Below are 23,531 nucleotides of genomic sequence, written 5' to 3'. Positions count from 1 at the left end.
TAATCCCACTGCTCTCTGCACAGAGCAGACTACGGTTAAAACCCAGCAGTAAACACTTGGGCTGCACAGCAAACTGGATTTTTCAGGTGTATCCTCATTTTGGAGTGCTTGAAACACATTTATAGAAGACTATGATTGTAATAATTTTACCTTTCAGATCAGCAACATTAACAACTAGGAAACAACAAAAAAATTGCTAACTCTAAATATTTCTGGGCTCTGTCGGTGAATGCAGCAGTTTACAGTGCAGAATCCAAAGTAAAGCTGAAGTGACAGACTACTGGGGCAGTTTCAGGAACTTCCAAGTGAGAAACAAAGCCCTCTTCCTGCATATATAGAAAAACATTAGCTTAAACAAAACAATTCTATAAAGAAAAGACTAAAAGTTACTACACTTTGTGCTTACCCTACAATACAGAAAATTAAAGCAGTATTGCAGTTAACTGCCAAGACACTTTTAACATGAATGGGTTTTCACCCCTTCAGGTTTGCAGAGGGGGGCACAGCAGGCAAAGAAGAAAGCACACCACATAGCCCATCACTTCAGCTAAAGACACAACTGCAATCCATTCAACCAACACTGCTACCGCCCAATGTTTGACTAACATCATGGGATCCAAGCCTGATTCGTTATTAAGAAGAATCCCTGAATTGAGTTACACCCTTTTTGCTAGCTACTATGTAATTTTATTTTTAACATATGCTATATAATTTGCGGTGTTTGTTGTAATCAATTCTTTACTGCTGCTTCTTCTACTGAAGAAATTAATTACATCTGCTACATTCTGAAGCTGAACTGAAACTATCAGCTTGAAATTACTTGCATAAAATGATGTATTTCACCAAACAAAAGCACAAGATCCAAATGTGTTGGCAGTAAAGCTTCACTGAATGCAATTCAGCTCTCTATGACACACTTGAAAAAAAAACCCACCAACTCCTAGGATCACTGACACAAAACCTACAACATGGTTCTACAGAAAATAATTAGCAAATTCACAAAGAGGTCAGTGGTAAAGGGTTACGAAACAGAGTTAAGGCAGGATTTCACAACTGATGCAAGTAAGTTTAAGCTTAGGTATCTGCCAAAATAGACCCTCTCATTCTCATCACTCCATACAGCCTTTTCCACCCTGTTTGCTGGCACTCACACACACGTGAAGTGTAGCGAGATGTCCAAGGATTTGATCCAGCTAGTTGCTGGTTGTTTTCAAACAGGTAAGTATGAAACAGCTTGCTGGAAGGCATATATGACTGCTGGTGTTGACTGCGCAGTAGGACATGAAGACAGAACTTCCCCTTTTGGCATCTGCGTAGAGCTCAGATCACATTAGGCTGTGTATTTACAACTGACTTTAGGGAGTGCTTCACCAGTAGCAAATTGGCTACCTCCAAGCCTAGGTACAGCCACGGAAGAAGAGGGCTGGAAACACCATGAGAGAAACAAAGACACTTCCTTTTTTCCTATGGACTAATTTGTCCTTTATGTGACTGAATGGCTCAATATATTTAGCTATCAAACCCTCCCCTCTTCACTTTTTATGTAGTTACAGTCATGTCCAAAAATACAACTAAGATGGTTCATGTAGTAAGGACAGTATTAAAAAAATCCAGTCTAGTCATGATGATGGAAGCAGGGAAGTGGAAGACCACTAGGGAAGTAACTAGCAACACATGCAATCCTCAGCACCACTTAGAGGAGTTTACTGGTAGTAGAACTTAGATTGTGGGACTGTGTGTGTGTGAAAAGATTACCTAGCTAAACAAAGGCATTTTAAATGTCACATACTACTTTCACTGCAGCATGGATTAGAACTACAAGCTCAGACTCTGCCATCTCAGCTGCTATAAAACATCAGGCAAAAATACTGTGTGCCAAGAACCATTTAGCATTACTGCAGACCTCAGATCTTCATCAAAACCTAACCCAACACATTCAACAAAAACCATAAACTGTGACAGTTTACATTTCTCCACATTTTGAGGGTAACAGAAAAAAGCAAGAGAACTGATCTCTACTCACTCACTTGCTAAAACACCACTCAGATAACTCCATTAGACTCAATTAAGAATTTCCAGTATTTATGCAAAGAACAGATGAGATCAAGGCTAGTAACCAAAACGTAGCAAGAAAGAAAACAAGGAGGAACAACAGTCAAATTATAGAGGGACTGACACAAGTAGGAGGTCAGACCAAAAAAAATGCCACTGAATGGAACAAGCTACATTTCCACCTAGAATTTGGGGAAACACTGTCATACTCCCTTCTCCTCACCCCTACAGCTACCAGAAACTCTGTACAGGGACTTTCTATTTGGGTCTTGGTAAGTGCACTGGCAAGTATAAAATGAGAGCACAAGACTGAACCACATAAACAAAAGGATGGGGTTTAACGCTGAAGCTTTAGATAATCTAAGTAGCAACACCACAAACTCTTCTGACAAATAGCATGTGACTTGAACAAAGAACAATCCCATTTCCTTCCAAATTATCTTAAGCATCATAATAAAATTACATTTAAGATAGGGTAACACAGAGGGTTTTGTCAAACAATTACTTAATTTTAGGTTGGCTTGGATTCTGTTGTGATTATCATCACAAACGTTTGGGATATGTGGCTGTATGAGCCACAGAATACTTCTCAAGCTCTTTTACATTTCATCAGGTAACATCAACTAAATGTATGGCAGCAAAGAAAAAATACCAGTGAGAGCTCTTACTGCAGAACACTCAATGTCACTGTAATCCTTCTAAATGAATGCAAGGCCTTAGCATACAGCAATTTTATTGTCAGATTTTACTGTTTCTGTGGAGAGCTGCTAAGAACAAAACTACAAAAGTGGCAAAGTCGTTCAGAAGAAGATTACAGACAAATATTTTTCCCTTCATTTTTAGTCTTACTCTCCTTTGTCACTATTAATATATTCTAAAAACAAGACATAGTATGGAGCATGTAATCATCTCACCAGCTGATTTCCATACAACAACCATTTCTTTTATTGCACTAACCCACAGAGTCCCATCTTGCCTTTAAAAAGGGAGCCAGTGAGTGGTTCAGGCAGTTACAGCTGTCACAGAGAGTTGGACAAATAACTTTTCTGCTCAATGTATGCTTAAGGCCACTGGGAAGGCTGTCAAATAATGACATCAGAGTCTACATTAACACTGGCAAAATGCAACTGTGCTTCCTTTCATATCTAACTCGTTTCATAGCCTTTCCTTTTTCTATTCCCTGGTGGAGAACAAGACTGGAATGAACAAATGGGTTGTAATTCACCGAGAAAAAACAGGGAGAGATAATGCAGATTAAACAAGAGTATGAAAACAAAAAGAGAAGCAGCACATCCTATATTTGCTAATGCAGAAGCTTGCTCATCCATTATCAATGAACTTAGTAAGCTTGAGTCACTTCCTAAAATTCCATTAAGTTCTATGGGATGAGCAAAAAGAACAGCTGCTTTTCCCTCTTTCAGCATCTAAGCTGTTATTACACTGCATTTGTTGTACGTGAGCCATCTCACACACACAATGTTACATGGACTACTGCATCACGCACTGTGTGGAGCTGCTTTTCTGCTAATTCATTCCAAAGCTCTCAGGCATAGGTCATTCCCATCTTCAATCTGATTTTACACTATGTTATCTTAACTCCATTCAAAGTACAAAATAACCAAAAACTTGGTTTTACTTCAATGCCTGCTGAAGTTACCTGCTCAGTTCTGAGAATAACCTTGAACAATGATCTTGGTTTATAAAGCCCTAAGGCAGCAGTGCTCAGAAATCACTGAGGCTCTGACATTACTAGAGAACTCCCTTTACACTGAAAAGTTTAATTACTGAAGCATATGATCGATGAGGAACTTTTCTTTTTCCCAATAATGCCTAAAAGAAATATATTAACATTTGGAATGCAAATGCAGCCAATCTGACCTGATGGCATGGCTTGGTTTTAGGAAGTCCTGCAAGAAGCAGAGTTGACTCATTGATCTTTATGTGCCCTATCCAAATTGAGATATTCTATGACCTGTTGATCAAGTATTTTTCCAAAGGTACATTTGACTGATGGTTGTTTAGTGAGCCATTAAGAATGGTACCTAGAAGCTATGCTTGAGCACCAGAGTTAGTATTACTGTCAACTGTGAACCCATAAAAGAACTAAAGAAACGTGACCATCCCATTGATGTAATGCCTGAAAACGTACTTATGGCTGACATCCACTTAAGGGGATTCTCCACTCCCCCACCATCAACTCAAAATGTGCACAGAGCACCCAGCTAAACTTGATTAAGCATCTAATCTCTAAGGTCCTGATCCTACTGACCCCCTTTGCTGGCTGATGTGTTAACCACAGCTTCCAGGCAAGGCCAGTGACTCTGTTAAGGCTTAAGGCTATGCAGGATGCTGCGTTTCCAGCAGCGTAGTTACATTAACAAGGAATGTGATTCATTCCCACCTCTTTAGCATTGATGCAGTTACACTGACACGCAATTACTTTCATTACTGCAAGAAGGAGAATGAGCTGTACCAGTATAATGTGATTCACACTGGAAAAGCGTCTATCCTGGTACATAAAAAGAAGGAAGATCTGCATACACTTTTTTTTCCTTCAGTCTCATCATTTGAGAGTAATCCCAAATGTTTCTTTTATGAAACTCCACACATACATGTCCTACTTGATGTGCTTTTAGTCTCTGCAGCACAGCATGCACTAAGGCACTTGAAGGCTACGGTCAAGCAGTTTATTTAAGGTGTTTATTTTAAGTGTTTATAACACCTAACCCATGTATATATTACACCATATTACTTGTGGCTACCCTATACAAAAGAATTGGAAGCTTCAGAAGGAAAGAAACTTATGTGGGGAAAGAAGTGGACTAAATTTGTAGTTGAGCACTCAACTGAAAACTGGGGGTCAGAAACTCTTGCATAGTTTTTTTTTCCCCACTGCTCAGCCTTATTCAAAACAAAAAGTAACAGAAGAGATCACCCTAAAAGAAGGCACAAGATGAAGTTATTCACAGCAGCTGTCAAAATACAGGATTTAAACAGAATGTGTGTGTGTGTCCCCAATAAGCTTTGCTTCTTACAACTTAAGAACAGCCCTAGCTTTTTTCCTAAGGTTCATTGTGATGATAAATGCACAAAAGTGTACTGCATGCACTGCTGCTTATTAGCATTTAATGCTTCTTGAACAACTACAATGCAAATATTCACCACAATAGATGGGAACCTCGGTGGAGAAAAGAATTCCCACAAATTGTTTAAGAGTACAGTATATGAATAGTATCATAAACAAAAAAAAAGCCCAAGCCCCTCACAAATGTGTATTTGCCTACAGACTAGCCTACTACACAGTCATTGTGCAACTTCATTTAAACAAACACACACACACAATCACACTCTGACAAGAAGTGTTTTCTAAATATAGATGTGTTCAAGACCAAAACAAACCACATTTGTCTCAAGCTCTGCTTGGTGTTTTTGTGTACTAGAGACAGTAGGAGGTTACAGGACAGAGCACGAAGTTAGCCATTCTGTTTGGAACGATTTAACTGGCAGTGTAGCAATACACTTACTAACAAACATGGGAACTTCAAAAAAAGTGGTACTTGGTGTTTATTTCTAAGCTTCTAAGCTGCAGTTGAACACGGAACATTAGAAAGTCTAAACGACTGCATAGGAAGTAATCAAAGCTACAAGTAAATGACAGGCTGGCACCTTTTAAGAATTACTTTTACTTGACCTACACAACTAGACAGTCAAAACAAACATGAACTAAATTTGCTCTGTATAATACATTAAGAAAGCATCCACATCCTGCACAAGCTCTCATCACTTCCCAAGTCTCATCTATTCAACACAGCAATCTGTAAACATGCTTCACAGACATCTTTTTGCTTATGATTGAAGTGCTTACAGGGCAAGTACACATTTTCAGTCTGCTCCCATGAATATATCTGAGCAGCAGAGTGGGGAAAAAAAACCCTATTGCTTCTTGTACCTTGTAAAGCAGTTCTTTTTTTTCCCCTAGTGTTTTTATCCACAGAACATAGGAGAAAAAGAAGGCACAGAGACATAATTCTGTTCCCAGTACCTTTCATATCTTATTGACAGGCTGCCAGACATCACAATAACAAAAGCATAATGTGTAAGTTGGTGTTAGCGTTTGCACACCTGACAGCCCTTTGTGGAAAGCTGGTTTCCTCTGTCGACAGCACAAGATGAGAGCCGGTGAGGGTGCACGCACACCCGCAAAGTCACAGCAGAACGAGAACAAGCCTGGCTAAGAACCACATCATCACTGAGCGGCAATACTGAGAAAAGCCACATAACTCTGTTTTAAAACTGCTTCCACCAAGGGACACCTCTCTAAGGTGGAGATGACACAGAAACAAAACAAACCGACAAATCAAAAGATCTGATCGCCCAGACCCAGGACGGGCAGAGGAAGGAGCAGTACCCTGCAACAGCTCCTCCATCCTGCCTCAGCCGCGGAGAGGAAGGGCGGAGAGCGAAGGGAGGAGGCGAAAGCACGAAGCAGAAACGGCCCAAGAGGAGAAACAGGCCAAGCATCGCCTCTGGTGAGGAGAAATCCCCCTCTACACCCACATGTACACTCTTCAAGAGAAATAAAGGGGACCTCCCAAACATCCATTGAGAAAATGTCTCCGCTTAGTGCATCCAGCTTCAAATTACTGAACAGACAGCAAATCGATCACCTCAACCTCCCGCTGAGCAGGGGTCTTACTGCCCTCTTCTGTCCTCGTTTCCAGCACCTCCGGAAGAGGGAGAACAGGCAGCCCCCCAAGCCGTCTCCGATGGGGAGCCGCTAGCCCCCTCCAAATCGGCCACCCCCAGCCCTGAGGCGCTTGCGAGGGCAAGGCAAGGCGTTCCCCCGACTCCCCTTCCCCGCTGTCTCGCCCATCCCCTGCTCAACACCGCGTCCCTCACCGGCTTGGGTGGTGTCGCTGAGGTCGTGGTTGGCGGCGCTGGCCCGCGGGTAGTCGCGAAGCTTCCTGCCGCTCAAACTGAGGGTACCGCTGGCCGCCGCTTCTTCTAAGGCTCGGTCCAAGGAACGGCTCCACGAACCCGGACCTGATGGACCAGGTGGTGGAGGACAAGCCGCTGCATTCCCCGCCGGCATCACAGCAGAGCCACCCTCCGGCGCCGCTAGCACAGCGGCCGCCATTTGCCCCCCTCCGCGGCCGCCGCTGCCGCTCCTCCGGCTGCAGGAGCAGTGCGCAGGCGCGGAGCAGCCCGGGACTGTCAGGGAGCGCGCCTGCGCCAGCCCTGATAGGCCGCCCACTGCGCATGCGCTCGCCCTACCGCGGAGCGCCCCGAACGCCCTGGGGTTGGGGTTCGTTCTACCGCTTGCCAGGGGGAACGAGGCGCCCCTGCTCCCGTGCACACGGCCGTGATGCCTGTACACCGTCTGCAGTGCAGAGAAAGTGGAGCTGACCCGACAGAGTGGGATGCCGGACCGGCTGCTCAGCGTCAGACCTGCTCCAGCGACAAAGCACGGAGACCACGCACAGAACTGGGAAGCAGCAGCAGCTCCTTCCTACTTTCTTCCTTCATCAGTCCTCTAAAACGTTACACTCTGCAACGTCCGAATAAACGCCGGGCTTAAATCGACTCGCTGCTGCTGCTGGCGTGTCGGAGCACTGCCTGAAGCTGGACACTCAACAGAGGAGCTGGTGGCAAAGGTCTAAGGCTGCAGGTGCCATGATACTCCCCATACTCATTTTACCAAATGGATTTAAGCTGTGTTTTTGCCGAACCACCAATTAACAGTGCCTTCTGCCAACACCGCACAGAAAAACACAACCACAATCATTTATCAGGGCTTTCAAGCTGATCCTGTAAGACAAGGTTTAGCTTGCAGCGACTTCTCGCTAGCAAGACATGTCACAGCCACAAGAAAAATAGTACCAGATCCTTTGCTGTCAGCCGAAGCACTATAACCACACAAACCACTAAATTAGACTGCTACAGAAATTAATGGCTAACACATTTAAATACAACTAAGCTTATACAGGGCTGCTCCAAGAGATGCTTAATTTTCAGGACAATAAGATGAGCAAAGAACACAAGCCCTCTTTAATCTGTTTTTTTTTTATATATATATATATATATTATTCAGAACATTTAATAATCATTAAGAACCTCTGAAAGGATATAGAGAAAATAATCGTGCAAGCAAAATCCTGCCCAGGTGGTTATAACATGAACAAGACACTATGAAACCTGTAACTTTTTATTTAAAAAAAAAATAAAATTAACAGCTTCAGAATAGATCAAATGTAGTAACTTCTCCCAAAAATACCAAAAGGTACAGTGTAAAGCATCTTCTCATTAAATACAAACTAGCATTTTTGATGCATTGCATCAAGGTTTTGCATCTATGTTGATGCAAAAGAATTTTTTTGTTGTTGTTGCATCCTGGCACATGGAAAATGTATACCCTGAAACAGCATGACTGATAACACTATCTATCCAAATTCTAACAGTGGAACTTCTTCCCCCCCCCCTCAAAAAAATTCCTACTAGTGATTAAGAAGAAAACTCCTTAACATCATTATGTTCAGATTGCTTCTGCTAAGGTATAGTTTTCAACATTAAAAATAAGGGTTTAAGTACTATACTTTAAAACTGCTATACAAACAAAAGCCCTTCTACTGTCCAATGCTCTTCAAAGTTGAAGCTTCCAGGTAAATGCTAATTAACTTGGAATTTAAGATAAAAATGGAAGGAAACCAAATCTGTAAGAAGTCAAATGTAAATTCTTCAAGAACATTCAAAGGAAGTAAATCCACTTCAAATACCATAAACGTTTCTGGATGCAGCAAGCTAATCATTCTTTCACCTGACTGTACCTAAATCTCATTGCTAAAGAACAGTGTTAAGTTCCTGGTCTGGAGGCAATTCTGAACCAGGGTCTCAGTTTTAGCAATCATATAAATTCATATTAAGGATGCCCCAGTTGTCATCAACCTGCAGATTCTGATGTACAAAGCTAAGCTCAAAGTAAGTGACTATATTCTCCTGCTTAATGCTTTATGCTGGCAAACCGGGGTCGTTCCTAGCAATGTTCCCTAGTTTCAGCCAATCCTGTTTAACCACTGCTGACCAGCATCACATTTTACCTCTCTTTGGTATACACAAACAAGTGTCATTAGATTGCTTGCCTCTGGCTGTTTTTGAGGTCCAGAGAAAACTCTCTAGGGCAAAATATGCAAGATGAGGATCCTATGTCTGGGAGGGTAAGGAACTCTACCATACCAATGACTTCCTCATGAACCTCTGTATTTATTCCTGTGAAACTACTAAAAAATCTGAAGTTATTGCATTGTTTGTGAAAAAATTTACAGGAAGAAATAGAAGACAAAAGTCTATGAAAAATTAGGAGTGACATACTCCCTTTCTGGAGGAGGACAACGAACTTGAGATATTTGCAATAAAAATTAGTCTCATACTGTCTGTGCAGTTGTCCTCCAATATAATCTGGACCACTTTTAAGGATAAGAGAAGAATAGTCTCCCATCCCAATTACATATTTGGGGTCTCAGCTAACAGCTTTATTTGAGAAAGCATCGATGCAAAACACTTAGTTTTCAAGAAAGGAAAAAAAATGAACCTCAAAAGCACAAAGAAGTACAACCAATGGTCCCATGAAAAATGCCCCAACATCACTACCAAAGTACTCATGGATTGAGGCTCTGTGCCAACGACAGTCCAAAGGAAAGTTTGTAGGCGGTCCCTAAAACACCCTCAAGTGGGGTTTGTAATGAAACACACAATCTTTACCATAACAGAGGGGAAAAGAACAGATACTGAGAACTCCTAAACAAAGAACTCCCAACTTTTAACATTCTTATTTGTGTTTCTGTTGCCAGATGATCCAAAAATCAGTATCTCTCATCAGCTGGGCCACAGATTCTTTTCCAAGCAGGTGATGGTGCCAGTCCAGCAGATCAGTTTCCCCACTATTCCCTCTCTCTGGGCAACATGTCTTTTACCATTCAAAGTAACAAAGATAGATAGCTGTGCCACCATCTTAGCAAGAATTCTGGAGAATTTCAGTGATGTATTCTGTAATCCCCTGCCCACTTTTATTTCAGTTTCTCAGGCAGGTGGCATCGGTGCTCAAGTGCCTCTGTCAGGTTACCCCACTGTTACAAAACGGCTTCCTTTATTCTGAGACAGTGCTGTTCTTTGCTCCTTCAGGATCCCAAAACGTTCATTCAACGTCATCCCTGTCTGAAAAAACAAAGTAGTTTCACCACAGATGTAAAAGATGTTATGTTAACTTAACTAAAATATTGGAGAGAGCATTTCTCAGAACTCAGTTAGAACACACAGCAGACATTGTCAAGACTGGAAATCTGCACAAAATACTGCAAGTTAAACTGAGAACAGACTGAAAAAGGGAACTTTCATTACACTCATTTCCCCATACAACTTCAACAAATGCAGCAATTTAACTGTGTCAATGCAGACTGCTTTCTACTCCATCCAGCCAAGGCAATAGACTGGAGCCCAAAAGTTCAATTAATTTTGCAATACACCAGTAGACTACTTTTGACATGTTGCTTACAGAAGGAACAAATCCAGACTGATGCACTGAGCCCATGTAGTTTCCTACAGCTGGCACAGCAGCTGTGTCACCCTGTAGGAATTCCCTCAATAATGTACAATAAGGCACTACAATTCTTGCACCACATCACCTGTCTTCATCAAACTTGTGAAAAATTGCTCATCTTTCAAGCCTTTACACCATCACATTTGATTTTCTTCTCCTAGATGCATAACAAAAGTTGCCTTATAAATTCAGTTGCCAGGATTCCATCTAGGTGACACCACTGAGAGTAACTCATCCCTGAATTACGCAGTTACTGATTCAAGCACAGCAGGAAGACCAGAAGGCTTTTAAAAATATTCAACATTTTAAATCCCATTTAAAGCACGTGAGCACACAAGACATGAACTAGAGGAACAAGAACAGTGAGTCTAGTTATTTGCTCAAAGTTACAAAGCAAGGTAAAGAAAGAATTTGAAATGGAAACAAGTAGTTGTCACTAGTTCCTTCTTCTTGTCACTAGTGAGAAGGAAGGATGGCTGGTCACTGACTTTAATGTGGCTTAAAATTACTTCCACATTAAGGAAAGAAAATGCATTTACCTGTTTTCCAACACTATTAATATCAAACTGCAATGGAACTCCTTTGGGAATCTTTTTCTCTTCAGATTGGTCCCGCTTCATCAGAAATGGTGGCACAGGAGTACGAGTTAATCGTAATTTCTGGGAACTATCAAAGAACAATGTTACAAAGGACACTGTGAGTACATGTTTTATGCAATAAACCTGTAATGCTGATAGAGGTATGGACTTTCAATCAAGCCATTTGATCAGGGTGGATGAATAGCTACAGGGCACAAACTCAAGAAGGTAAAAGTCAGGCAGAATTACAGTAGGGCTGCATTTGTTACTGTTATCAGACAGCAAGTGTCCTAACAAGAAACAATCTTAGCTCTCAATCTTACTGACAAATGCATACTTTGCAGTTAATTATTCCTACACATACAACCCCCAGAAATTGGTTCAGTCTTTCTTACAGATAAAATGCCTCTAATTAGAAAATCTTTTAGGTAGCTTTTTCAAATAAAACACCTCATGAGACAACAGTACCATCAACTTCCCAAAGACCAAAGCAGCAAATGCTCTCTTTAAGCACAACTCTGTCAGAATCTCTAGGAATCAGGGAGGAGCTATCATCACACATCAGCATTCATTCACTTTCATTCAGACAGGTTGAGGAAAACAGCTGTAATACAGTCTGATTTGGAAGAGGCAGACAAGAGGAAAATCTTTCAGTTCACAGCTCTTCTGGTCTGTAAGCCACATCAAGCCCATAACTGGTATATGCCTTGAGCAACTCAGCTGTAATATGATTCAAATGTGATTCAGAAACACTCAGGGGACAGACTAAAAGGTTATCAGGAGGATACGGGACCTTGAGAGCACCCGAAATTCTATTTGCAAGCAACCTTGGCTAAATGCCTCAGAACAGCAATTTCAGCTAAATTAAAAACATTTCAGAACTTATTTTGAAAACTCACATTGGAGCTATGATTGCTCCTGGGTTATCGATGGACACGGTCAGAATCCCTCCACTTGTGGAGGAAGTTCGCCATCTAGTTTGAAAAGACAGAAATCATAAAAACATTGCAGTCATTTCAGTCAGGCTACCTTTTAAAGTCTGCCCAATAGATTGGCTAGTAAGAAATGTACAACCTTTCAGAATACTGGCCAGTATGAAGACCACATGCAGTTAATTTACAAGAAGATTCTGCTGTCTTTTACCTTACCTAAACCTATTCAGTTGAGCACTAGATCACATGTTGGTAAGGTGCACCAGAACTACACCACTGAGTTAAATGTTCACTTTTTGAAATCACTCAATTTCCATGCCACAGATGGGGCCAAAATAGTCCTCACAGCAAAACAAAGAGGTGACAGAGCACAGGTCTGTGACATACCCTGCTTAGCCTGTTCTGTTACTAATGAGCTACCTTGTGACTTGCCCTGATTACTTCCAAACCACCTCACAGCCTTATATCTGTATTAAACAAAATGGAAATTGCATCAGGAGCTCAGGAGAACATCAGAGTTTGAATTTTCCTTCCCACACATGCAGTATTCATGAGTGTTAGAGGTAAGCCTGATCCTCTGAAGTTACCACCTTCCCCTCATTCCTGCAAGCATCTTATGCAATTTAACTCCTCCTGGATGAATTAAAAAAAATAATTTAGGACATAACTGAGACTAGGGGGAAGATCACTGTCACTCAGTTAACATGCCTGAGGAGGAAGAAACTACTCAATTCAATAGGCATAGCCAGGAAGTCATAACTAAAACCAGAATAATCTGTGTAATTGAATTGTAGTGTTCCAAATTAAATACTTACTGACGAGTTCTCTTTACTGTCTGGTTGTCAAGATCATCTGTAGACTGCACTTGGGCCTGCACCTGAAAACACACCAATACAGACAGTTTCAACTTCCGTTGTAGCAGCTGGAAATAGAGAAGTTCAAAACCAGAAGTTGAAAGCTGTTTGTACACTGCACAAACAGGGCTGTGCTTTCAGAGTGACTTCAAAGATAACTATCCTATTACATTTATAAGACATGGGAAAGAAATTTCTTTAAGGACAGAACACTGTCCATTTCAGCAACTTAACCAATGAAGAGATGGAAATATTTTGAAGGATTATGTCAGCAAACATGCTCTTTGCTGAGATAAATCAAAACATTACCAGGCCAGCATGAAAAAAATGGCTAGTTCCTAATCTGACGTTGCTAACATGCCTAATATCCAGCATGTCACTAAGTCCCACTGCTGTTTTAAAGGACTTTGACTTCTTTTTTCTTTCTCCTGTCTGCAGCTCTGCAATCCAGGTGGATGGAAGACAGCAGCTACCTACAGCCACACTGATGGCAGATGTAGAATGTAGGCACAAATGAAAACTGATACCTCTACCATTCACTGCATACTCTCTATACTATTGATCTTACTCAAAATAACAAAAAACCAAAATCCCTAATTAGCTCAAAGAAATAACCCCAAAGTAACTAGGAAAAAAAAACTGCAAGCAAAACCAAATCATAATCATCTCCTGAACCCCATTTCTGCTCCATCCTTCATGCAAAGGCAACTCCTGATTGCTGCAGAATGCTTTCCAACATTTATTTTTCAAAGGAAAAGCTGCTACCTTGCAACTACCCTCAAACCCTTTGACAAGTTCCCTAACCCTCAGAACAGCCTAGCCACACTGAAACAGGAAGCAAGACTAAAAGGGCTACAGTAACTGAAGACAAAAAGTACATTCCTCTGGAAGAACCTGTGCCCATTTCCCAGCCCACCTGAAGCTTCTACTCATATTAGACATTGGAAATTGATTCATTAATATCAGTGTTACAGATTAGCTTACAACATGTGGCACAGCTTTGCTGCTGTTTTCAGTAATTTATTACCTTCAGGCCCCTTCTAAAGAGGAAGGTTGCTTGACGAGTGTCTTTCTGTTGGTTTAGTTTGTTTCCAATTCTGGCGAAAGCAGATGGCATGTTATTCCTATAACAGTTATTAAAATACAGTTATCAAAGGCTCCACACATAACATCTGGGAAAGGAAAGTCAGAAAGGTGCCCAAGAAATTGCTGAGGACATCTGCAGTGCTGCCTCTGAGGCTGATCGCTTCGGTTGCAATGAGATTCTCATCTACTAGGAACAAAACACTACTCATAGATAGCTAAATCACTGATGTTACATGGAGGACTAGCACTCCTAGGGCACAGGACGGTAGGGTTATTAATGCTGATTTTTACTTTGCTCACTACCTCCAGCACTTTAAATGTTGCTGATTAGATGAAAAAGAGCATTCCTGATATATATGAAAGATTTTTTTTGTTTACAGTTTCCATAGCAGAGTCACATAGTCAAAATTTTCATCGTGGAGATCAGTTAAGATGAAGTTCACAACAGACAAGTAAAATTTCAGCACAAATACAGCATGCAATAGCTTCCACGAAACTGCAGATGGCACCAGCTGCCACAAGGCACTTGGTTTAAAGCTGATAACCCACGGCTGTCACTTCAGAGCTACTGAAGTTGGCTATTTCCATATAGGCTGCCTTTGTTTTAAATGAAGGCAGAATATCAGGTGTTCACAGACAGAGGTATTTCTTGAGTGTTCTACGAGGTGATGTATGTATCAAGCCCACGTTTGTCTCATGCTTGGCTTCCAAATTAAACAAACTCCATATATGATAGTCTTGACTATTTTACTATGGCCTGTATCTACTGTGTAATCCTGGCTCAATTCTGTCAGATAAGACTCACTACGGAAAGCTGTCAAAAAGAATTCAAACAGCAGATTTGGTATTTTACCTTCTGTTTAGTGGGGCAGGCCTCCTGAGGGCTGGAGCTTGTTTTCTTTGCATTTCAGATTGTCTCTGCAAGTGTGTTTTCTGTTTCAAAACTGGGTAATTCCGCTGTGCATTCTTAAAACAGAGCACCACACACAAACACTTCTTCAATCTCCATTTACAAACGGCATAGAGAATGTGTTCGGCTTTGCCTACCTTTCACAGTCTAGCATAATTTGAAAACACTTTCTACACTTCCATGAATTCTATATCCTCTCACTATCAGGCAAAAAAAAACCCTAAAACCAGTGAATACAGCAGAGCTTAGCAGTTACTTTTTCATTACTGCACCTAAAACTGATGAAATGCATGCTCCATGTCTTTCAAATTACTGTTCTTTACAAATCAAAAAGCAATCCTTGTTCTACAATACCAAATGAGAGGGAACAGGCAGCACTGTACCGGAGGAGAGTGGAAGAGGAAGCCTGCTGATGGAGTTAAAATATTTAGCAAAAACTTCCATTTCTGTAAGAGGCACATGCTTCACACCTGCATGTCAGCTGAATCACTGGTTTGCAGTGAAGAAATGGAAAGGGAAGAACTGATAATTGAAGTTTTCTTGTAAAAGTACAGCCACCACCTCCATACTTGCACAGAATATACTTCTGTGCTTCCATTTTCATGGCTGCCAACCCAATTAAGTGTTGAAAAACCTTTAAAACTCAGTCCTTAAGCACTCCTCATCAAAATAAACTAGATGCTGGAACATGTCCAGAGAAGGGCAACAAAGCTGGTGAGTGGCCTGGAACACAAACTCTATGAGGAAAGGCTGAGGAAGCTGGGGGTGTGCAGCCTGGAGAAGAGGAGGCTCAGGGCTGACCTCATTGCTGTCTACAACTACCTGAAGGGACACTGTAGCCAGGTAGGGGGTGGTCTCTTCTCCCAGGCAACCAGCAATAGAACAAGGGGACACAGTCTCAAGTTGTGCCAGGGAAAGTACAGGCTGGATGTTAGGAGGAACTTCTTTACAGAGAGTGATTTCCCATTGGAATCGACTGCCCAGGGAGGTGGTGGAGGCACCGTCCCTGGAGGTCTTCAAGAAAAGCCTGGATGAGGCACTTAGTGCCATGGTCTAGTTGACTGGCTAGGGCTGGGTGCTAGGTTAGACTGGGTGATCTTGGAGGTCTCTTCCAACCTGGTTGATTCTATGATTCTATGAATACAAATAACACATGCCCAGTTTAATAAAAGGCTGTACCAGGTGTTTCCACTATCTATTCTGGTTGCACTGCTCTGAAACCACTGTGTTTCATTTTTTTAACCTGTTCTTACACAAACCTCTAGAATTGCATGACTTACCTTCTCACTCAGTGGCTGTCTGTTCAGAGGGCTAACTCCTTTGCGTGAACCCACTGCTTTCTTGGCTGCCAAGCCAGTTATGACTCCGTAAGGACGCCTCTTCCCTGCTATCTTCTTTCTGCGTCCCAAACGATTTTTACCATAACCTGCAACAAGCACAAAGAGCTCAACAAATCTTACTGATTTGAGATGGTATGCAGGCAACACATGTTACTTGGCTGCACACTCTAAGCCTTAGACTAAAAGCTATTACTACACTCAAAGACAGTCTGGTCATTCAGCTATTTCAGCAGGTCTGGCTCACAGTCTAGTACAAGAATAATCAGCCTCTCATACAAATCAGTTTCACTCTAGTTAATTGCACTAATTTGTGTTGAAAATTTGTCATTTCACATGTCTACAAGGGCAACTTTGGAGTCATTTTGGAACTTCATCAAGTGCTGAATAATACAAAACCAAAACAAACCAAACAATACCAGCTCCCTACTCATTCAGCAAACTTCAAATTACCAGCCTAATTTAAAGAAATGAAAAAAAGCAACTTCAAAGCTTTACTTATTCAGAGCAGTAGTTCCTAAGATATGACTTATGGAGAAGGAACCTAGCAACTGGCTCACAAAACCATATTACACAGCATATGAATCACATTTAAAAGTGTTTTCAATTAGGAGTCTGCATGGCAGTCTGGATGAAACTGAGAACTGAAAGCAGCCTTTGAATATAAAAGGCTTGTAAGTCTGAGGTCTGTAGTATAAATATCTCAAATCTCCAGCTACAACATTTGGGTAACCCTGTCTGGAACGATTCAGCTTTGTGCTATGAATATAGACCATGCTTCTGTTTTACCCCCAAGTATCATTCCCTTTAGAACCTCAGACCAAAAGATAAATTTAAGACTAAAGACTCAGCTCTACAGCAGCAGACACTTCTAGTTTTGACATATCCAACTTCACAGCATCAACAATAAATCTCTACTTCTTCATGACACAGGAGCTGTCACATGAGGTAAGCTATCAATCAGAACCCAGCTTAGATAAATCTGCAATGGAGAAACTGCTACATATCCATGTTTTGTGGATGGTTAGCAAATGCTCTTCTTTTCAACTAGAAAAGCAATTGTTTAGGCTAAAAGAGATCTCACAAGCTCTCTGGACCAAATTCTGCTCAAATAAACAACATCCTCAAAAGTAGCTCAGGCTGCACAGGGTTTTGTGTATCACCAAGGACAACTTTTATTTACATGAACAATGCTTTTCTTTCTCTGTTTCTCCCTGCAAAACCTGAAAAGATCCCAGCTAAAGATCCTTGCTTCTTTCCAGAGAGTTTGGCAGGCACTTCTAAACCCAGATGGAATTGAATGCTGTTGATCATCTTTGGTTTCCATAGCTGTCCACGTACAACAGAGGATTTGCTACTTATCAGGGTAACTTCAATGGCAATAAAGCAGCAATAAACCTACTGGTCATAAGGCACTAATAACTAGAATTCTTGGGAGGACTATTTAATGATACCTTCTGTCCAAAAAAAAAACCCAACATAAAGAAGTTTGCTTTCAATGGCAGAAAATGTGTGGAGCTGTATAGGAGGGGGCAGTTAAAGCTATCCAGAACATTTCAATGTCATGAAACTGGCAATTTTGGAAAAAAACAAACAACAGTGGCTTTTCTAAGGACAAGGAGAACAAGTTCTAAGAGAGAAAAGGAACTGCTGAGACAATTGTATTTACAGCTTTATACCTGAAGTTCTACACAAAATTTTAAGTTCTAATACTTGTTTCTTTTGTGCTCTTTAGATCACAAACAACTGCTGTCTTAAACAGAAGCCTTCATGTTTGATAACCTACAACTTAAATTCACTTACTCTTCACCTGCACAAATATGCTCACACTTAAGCTGGCTGGTGTATTTCCCTGCACTGTCACCAATTTACTAAAGATGTACCAGTAACACTGCAAAACGACAGTCCACTGATCCCCAAAAACATTTCTGTACAAGATGCTACAACAAACATTAACCAAGCCAAAGCTAAAATGGGGATCACTGTGAATACAACAGATGTGTTTTAAATGAATGCTGCTAAACAAGAAATAGCCTGTAAACACCTCATTAGCTTGTATTAAAGTGGTAAGCTTTCCTATTAGACAGTATTTTCCTGTATTTTCATCATTCAGTGCTAAAAATGTGGTTTTCAAAACTAAATGTAAGCAAAACCAGTCTATACTTTTAGGAAGTGCTGGTCATATACTGGACTAAAACCTGGAAACCATTTCAGAATGTAACACTCATTCATGAAGAAAAACCTGAGTTACTTAAGAGATTCTACAGTAAAGTACCTGTTGTGCACTTCTCTCTTCACTCCCTGTCTACATGATTTTTTTCCCTATCCTGCATTGCCTTAAGAAGGCTGACATGGAACTTCTTTGGCATCCCAAGCTCATAACAAGAAAAGCCAACTCTGCTCTACCCATACATCCCAGAGCCAGCACTACAGTCTGCAGTAATAGCTATTTTGGGGAGGCCTAATAGGAGAATTCAACCTAGAAAATATAAATATGCCGGCTCTTCTGCTCAGAGCAGTGAACTCTGGCACAGCCTTTGCATTTCCTAATCCACAGGCTTTGCCATGAAGACTCTTCTCCATCTAGATATGAAAAGGGACAAAATATCCACACAATTTCCAAAGCTAAAGAAAATCAGAAAGAAAGCAAATTCTATCTTGATTGAGAGTCCCTCCAGCACCTAAGCTTCCTATTGGCCAAACATGTCACTTAGGTTTTCACACTGCAGAGACAAACGGGAACATGTATAGATCATACAAACTGGATTATAATCAAAACTGTGTATGACACTTCATTTCAGCTTAAAAAAGAAGCAAAAAGGAAAAGAAAAAAGAAGGCACGTGATGTTTGGCAGACAGACCTTTCTGCTGCTGGATTCCCCACTTAGCACCTGGTGTCCTGAACTGCCGAGTTCGATTCTGCTGAAGCCCCCTTTTTGTTTTGGGGGAATACTGTTTTCTCTCTTCTTTCTTGTTCAGTTTAATTATATCATCTGTAAGAAGAAAAGAGAATTTGACATACTGCATATACATTCCAGCTCTGAAGAAAAAAACTGGCTTCTTGGAGTGCTGGGAAACAGAGTAGTTAATCTTGCAAAGCTACCAAAGACAAGCTAAGATTGTAGAAATGTTACTGCTATAAAACACCCAGTCCCTGTTAGTCTTACAGTACTTTATAATATAATGCCCTAGCAGAAGAGAAGCAGCTGCATACAACCAGGAAATCCAAGAGGCTTGAAAGTTATCATTTAGCCCAGCACCAAATTTTAAATAAAATTATTCCATTAGCTTTTGTATGTCACTAAAGAAAAGGTAGTATCATCTCACTCCCAGACAAAACATAATTTCAAACCTTAGTTCTTCCATTCTAAATTACTTAACAAGAATCAAAGAGAGAATTCAGCCTACAGGTTCCACACAGTTGAGATAACAGAAAAAAAAAAACAAGGAAGACTCTTCTCCCCATGTACCTGCAATCCAAAGCAATCACCTTATTTATGACCCAGGAAAACAAGGTTGAACGAATTATTAATTGGCTTCAGTCCATCTGTCAGGCTATAAACTGATATAAAGTGAACAGCAGGTCTGTCAGGTGCAAAGCATCCCACACCAGTTTGACTTCCTTCACTGATGTGGCAGCTGGCTCAGGAGGTTAAAGCAACAGATGTGGCATGCTTTTGGCTGTTAGCTTGTTTACAAAAACACCATAAGGGAAAGTGTCAAATTATGTTTATGGCATATACATCTTGAAAACACAACTTATAGAAACCTTGTTTCAACAGGGAGCTACCACAAATACAGATGTTCTTTTCTGAGTCAGGGAGAGATGGAGTTTCTGTATGTAACAGACTTGGATAGGGGTAGAAGAAAACAGAGAAAAACAAACAAACAACAACAAAACTTTAAAAAAATTCACAACATTGTTATCCAGTGTTTTGTATGCTGCTGAAGTAAAGCTAAATCAGCTTATTTTGCTGTAAAAATGATTGATTATTCAAAGAAAAGTGCTATTAGTACAATAAAAACCAATACAAGTCACTCGGGGTTTGATCTCTATTGAATCTTCTTTACTGAAGGGATCATTCCTAGCGAAAAGGTTCCCAAATGATCCTTGTTATGTGACATAAGAAACCACTTCACAATGGTACAGGTCTAAAATAGCAGAAATTATCACTACCAACAGCAGTAGTCAACCAGGAGCATTATTTGATATGCAATTATATATAATGACTGCTTCCATTCCTATGTGCCTGTGGCACAAACCCACCAGGTGTAGAAAGCACAGATCTTTGCTTCACAAAAGTTCATCTGCTCCATCTTAAATCCCATTTTTTGCAACTTATCTGTTGCTGCACATGGGGTTATAAGATTTTAGCTGAACAACTTAAATTTAAGCTATTCTCTTATTTGAGGAAATGAAAGTTAACTGGGACTTTACACACTTGGTTAGTTGAGAAGCACTGAAGCATCTTGCTTGAGACCAGAGATCAAACCCACAGTCAGAATAGGAAAATAATCTGGGAACATTACAAAACTGGAAGTTTAGCTTCAGATGAGTTTCACATAACACATTAGTAACAAAAATAGGTGTAATCTTTATCACGATATCAGAAAATGCTCAACATGAACATCTAGATATTAAGATTTTCTAAATGATGTTGTGCCAATGTAATGTACATATCACAACAGATACGAGATTGCATCTTATGTTTGCTGGTGTCAGAACACAAAGCTTTGACCCGAGGACAGTAGCCACAGAATCATAGAATCAACCAGGTTGGAAGAAACCTCCAAGATCATCCAGTCCACACTATCACCCAGCCCTGTCCAACTAGACATGGTACTAAGTGCCTCATTCAGTCTCTTTTTGAACACCTCCGGGCAACCGATTCCAATGGCAAATCACTCTCTCTGTGAAGAACTTCCTCCTAACACCCAGCCCTTGCACCTAAACCGAGTTGAGTGACAGACCCACTCAAAACAGCTTCTTAAACAATGCATCACCATGACACTGCAACAGTTCTTAGCAACCTGTTTTAGTTGACATCAAGGAATCCTAGTAGTGGCTAACCAAAAGGTGAATTTGGCCAAGAAGCATTAGAATCTATGAAAATACAACTAGTGACTCAGAATCATTAACTCCATTAATCTGGGTAACCTTGGAAACAAAGAATCAGTGTGCAAAAATAGATGTATAGATTTATATGAAGGCTGCAATGCTAGTCCACACCCAAACTCTGAATGCTATTTCTCAAGTTATCCCCTTTGCCAAAACAAATAGCATAGAAAGAAAAAAAAATATAAATCCTCTTGTGATCCACAAAGGGGAATCTACAGTTAACATTCCAGTTCATATAGTGATTAAGCCCTTTGAAGCAAGCCTTCTGAGAGTACCTACCTATCATGCTCTGGTAGGGTCATGGAACAGTCTTGGAGTGTACAAAACCTTTCTTTTTTTAAATTACACTAAACTGGAAGATGCACTTAAGGAACATACCAAATATGTTCTCAGCTGTTAAGTGGGCTCTATGCATAGGACCAGAAAGAGAACTGACTGGAGATACCTCTTTGAGATATATATAGCACGGATGTCAAGTTGTCAGATATACTTGAGGCACAGCTCTGCAGATCTGTAATGAGGCTGTGCAACTTTCTAACACACAGAACCAATAGGAGGATAGGAAAGAGACAAGATTGTCACAGGAAACTACGTGGTGGAGACATCACACTTGATCTGACTGTTGAAGTACTACAGAGAAGTTAGTTACAAAGGAGACTTGCGATTACCAGCTGCCAAACTCAGGAAGAGAAAAAAGAAAGGCCAGCTGTGCAGCAATTAAACCACCCCTACTCCTGCAATTATAAGCCACAGTCCACCCAGCAAAGGGCCCAAGCACCACGGGTCTGACTGGTGCTAAACCCAGGCAGCGCTCCGATCTTCGGCCTGCACCGGACACCCAGCTGGAACAAAGGGGACCCTCCCCACCAAACCCGGCTCCTCCCAAGTCAAGGACAGTACATCCCCAGCCCAGGCCCCTGGGCGTCTAACTGCTCCTGGACGCACAGCAGGCCTCGCATCTCGCTATCAGGAAGCGCTCCCAAGCCCCGAGGCGCTCCTTCTCCCCTACTCCAGATCGCTGTCCCCCTACGTCCTCCGTCGGTTCCGCTCGCACCGGTGCCCAGCAAAGTCCGTTGGTTCGTTCCGGCCCTCCCCCGCTGCCGCTCGGTTCAGCCCGCGCCCCTCCACTCTTTCCCCCACAGCGGTGGGCCCGAGGCGCTCCCCTCACCAAGGGACATGTCGATCTTCTCCAGGCTGTCACTGCTGCCGTTGCGGGCCCCCGTCGTGACCGAAGAGCCTGAAGGCGGGGCCGCAGCCCCGAAGCCGCTCATGGCTCCCGGCAGGACCACCGCTGCCTCCCCTCAGCGAGCCGGCGGGCGGGCTGCACGCAAGCGCAAGATGCGCTGCTCCTGCGTCGCAGAGCGTCACCGCCCCCGCGCTCGCACAGGGCGCAGGCGCAGCAGCCTGTGCCCGGGCGCTTGCGCTGAAGCGCTGCCACCCTTCTCCTCTCCCCGCTCTCGGGAGCCGCCGCGCCGCCCTCTGCTGGCTGGGAGGAGCAGGTACAGCGGGGGTGGGTAGGGGGAGTCCCGGCACCATTGGTTTTGCCTTCCTGCCCCGTGTCGCCTTTGGAACTGTCGCCCCCGGTGCCTGCACGGCAGCAACGGCAGGGTGCCGCGGGACCCACCCTTGAGTCACAGGATCCTAGAATGTTTTGGGGTGGAAGGGACCTTTAAAGGTCGTGTAGGTGAACCCCTATGCAGTGAGAGAGATCTTGAACCAGACCTCAGGCTGCCCCACCCGGCCTGAGCCTGAGTTTCCAAGGGTGGGACACCTACCACCCCCCCACTCTAGGCAACCAGCGCCAATGTTTTGCCACGCCCATTGCAAAAAGTTTCTTGTGTCTGTGTAGTCTAAATCTTGCTATTTGCCCTTCTCCTGTTGCGGCACGCCCTGCTGAAACGGCTGTCCCCGTCTTTCTTACAGACCCCTTTACTGAAAGGCCACGTTATGCCTTCCTGGAGCTTTCTCCAGGCTGAACAACCCAAACGCTTTCAGCATTTCTTCACGGGAGAGGGGAGGGCCACTCTGACGCACTGACCTGGGGCAGTGGGAGATGAGAGCCGGGGAGCAGCA

General features: G+C 42.1%; 3 protein-coding genes across 18 annotated transcripts in view; all 3 read right to left on the bottom strand.

Moving 5' to 3' along the window:
* LRCH3 (leucine rich repeats and calponin homology domain containing 3) overlaps positions 1-7,235 on the bottom strand; it is a 73,366-nt gene extending 66,131 nt beyond the window's left edge. For all 16 annotated transcript variants that reach the window (XM_064165656.1, XM_064165662.1, XM_064165669.1 and 13 more), the window contains exon 1: positions 6,952-7,235. In XM_064165656.1, coding sequence (XP_064021726.1) covers positions 6,952-7,189 — 238 coding nt within the window. In that variant the 5' untranslated portion in view covers positions 7,190-7,235. The remainder of the gene's footprint in view (positions 1-6,951) is intronic.
* The window catches only part of RPL35A (ribosomal protein L35a), a 114,733-nt gene extending 100,086 nt beyond the window's left edge, over positions 1-14,647 (bottom strand). The window contains exon 1 of the mRNA XM_064165472.1: positions 14,637-14,647. The gene's annotated coding sequence lies outside the window, so the exon portion shown is untranslated. The remainder of the gene's footprint in view (positions 1-14,636) is intronic.
* FYTTD1 (forty-two-three domain containing 1) lies at positions 8,128-22,846 on the bottom strand. The gene is made up of 9 exons (XM_064165469.1): positions 22,627-22,846; positions 19,201-19,332; positions 16,283-16,428; positions 14,946-15,058; positions 14,034-14,130; positions 12,968-13,029; positions 12,120-12,194; positions 11,182-11,308; positions 8,128-10,260 (listed from the first exon to the last, which is right to left on the bottom strand). The coding sequence occupies exons 1-9, from the start codon at positions 22,727-22,729 to the stop codon at positions 10,165-10,167; spliced, it is 951 nt and encodes a 316-aa protein (XP_064021539.1). The 5' UTR covers positions 22,730-22,846; the 3' UTR covers positions 8,128-10,164.
* Positions 22,847-23,531: the final 685 nt, after the last annotated feature.

This window comes from Pogoniulus pusillus, chromosome 26 (genome assembly GCF_015220805.1).
Source record: "Pogoniulus pusillus isolate bPogPus1 chromosome 26, bPogPus1.pri, whole genome shotgun sequence".
In the NCBI taxonomy this organism is placed as follows: domain Eukaryota; kingdom Metazoa; phylum Chordata; class Aves; order Piciformes; family Lybiidae; genus Pogoniulus; species Pogoniulus pusillus.
This window is presented reverse-complemented; position numbering and strand designations above follow the sequence as displayed.

Coding starts and splice junctions, on each gene's coding strand:
- FYTTD1 (XM_064165469.1), bottom strand. CDS start 22,729: ATGAGCGGCTTCGGGGCTGCGGCCCCGCCTTCAGGCTCTTCGGTCACG. Junction 16,429..19,200: donor GGGAATCCAGCAGCAGAAAG/GTCTGTCTGCCA, acceptor TGCTTGTTGCAG/GTTATGGTAAAAATCGTTTG. Junction 14,131..14,945: donor CCTGCCCCACTAAACAGAAG/GTAAAATACCAA, acceptor TAACTGTTATAG/GAATAACATGCCATCTGCTT.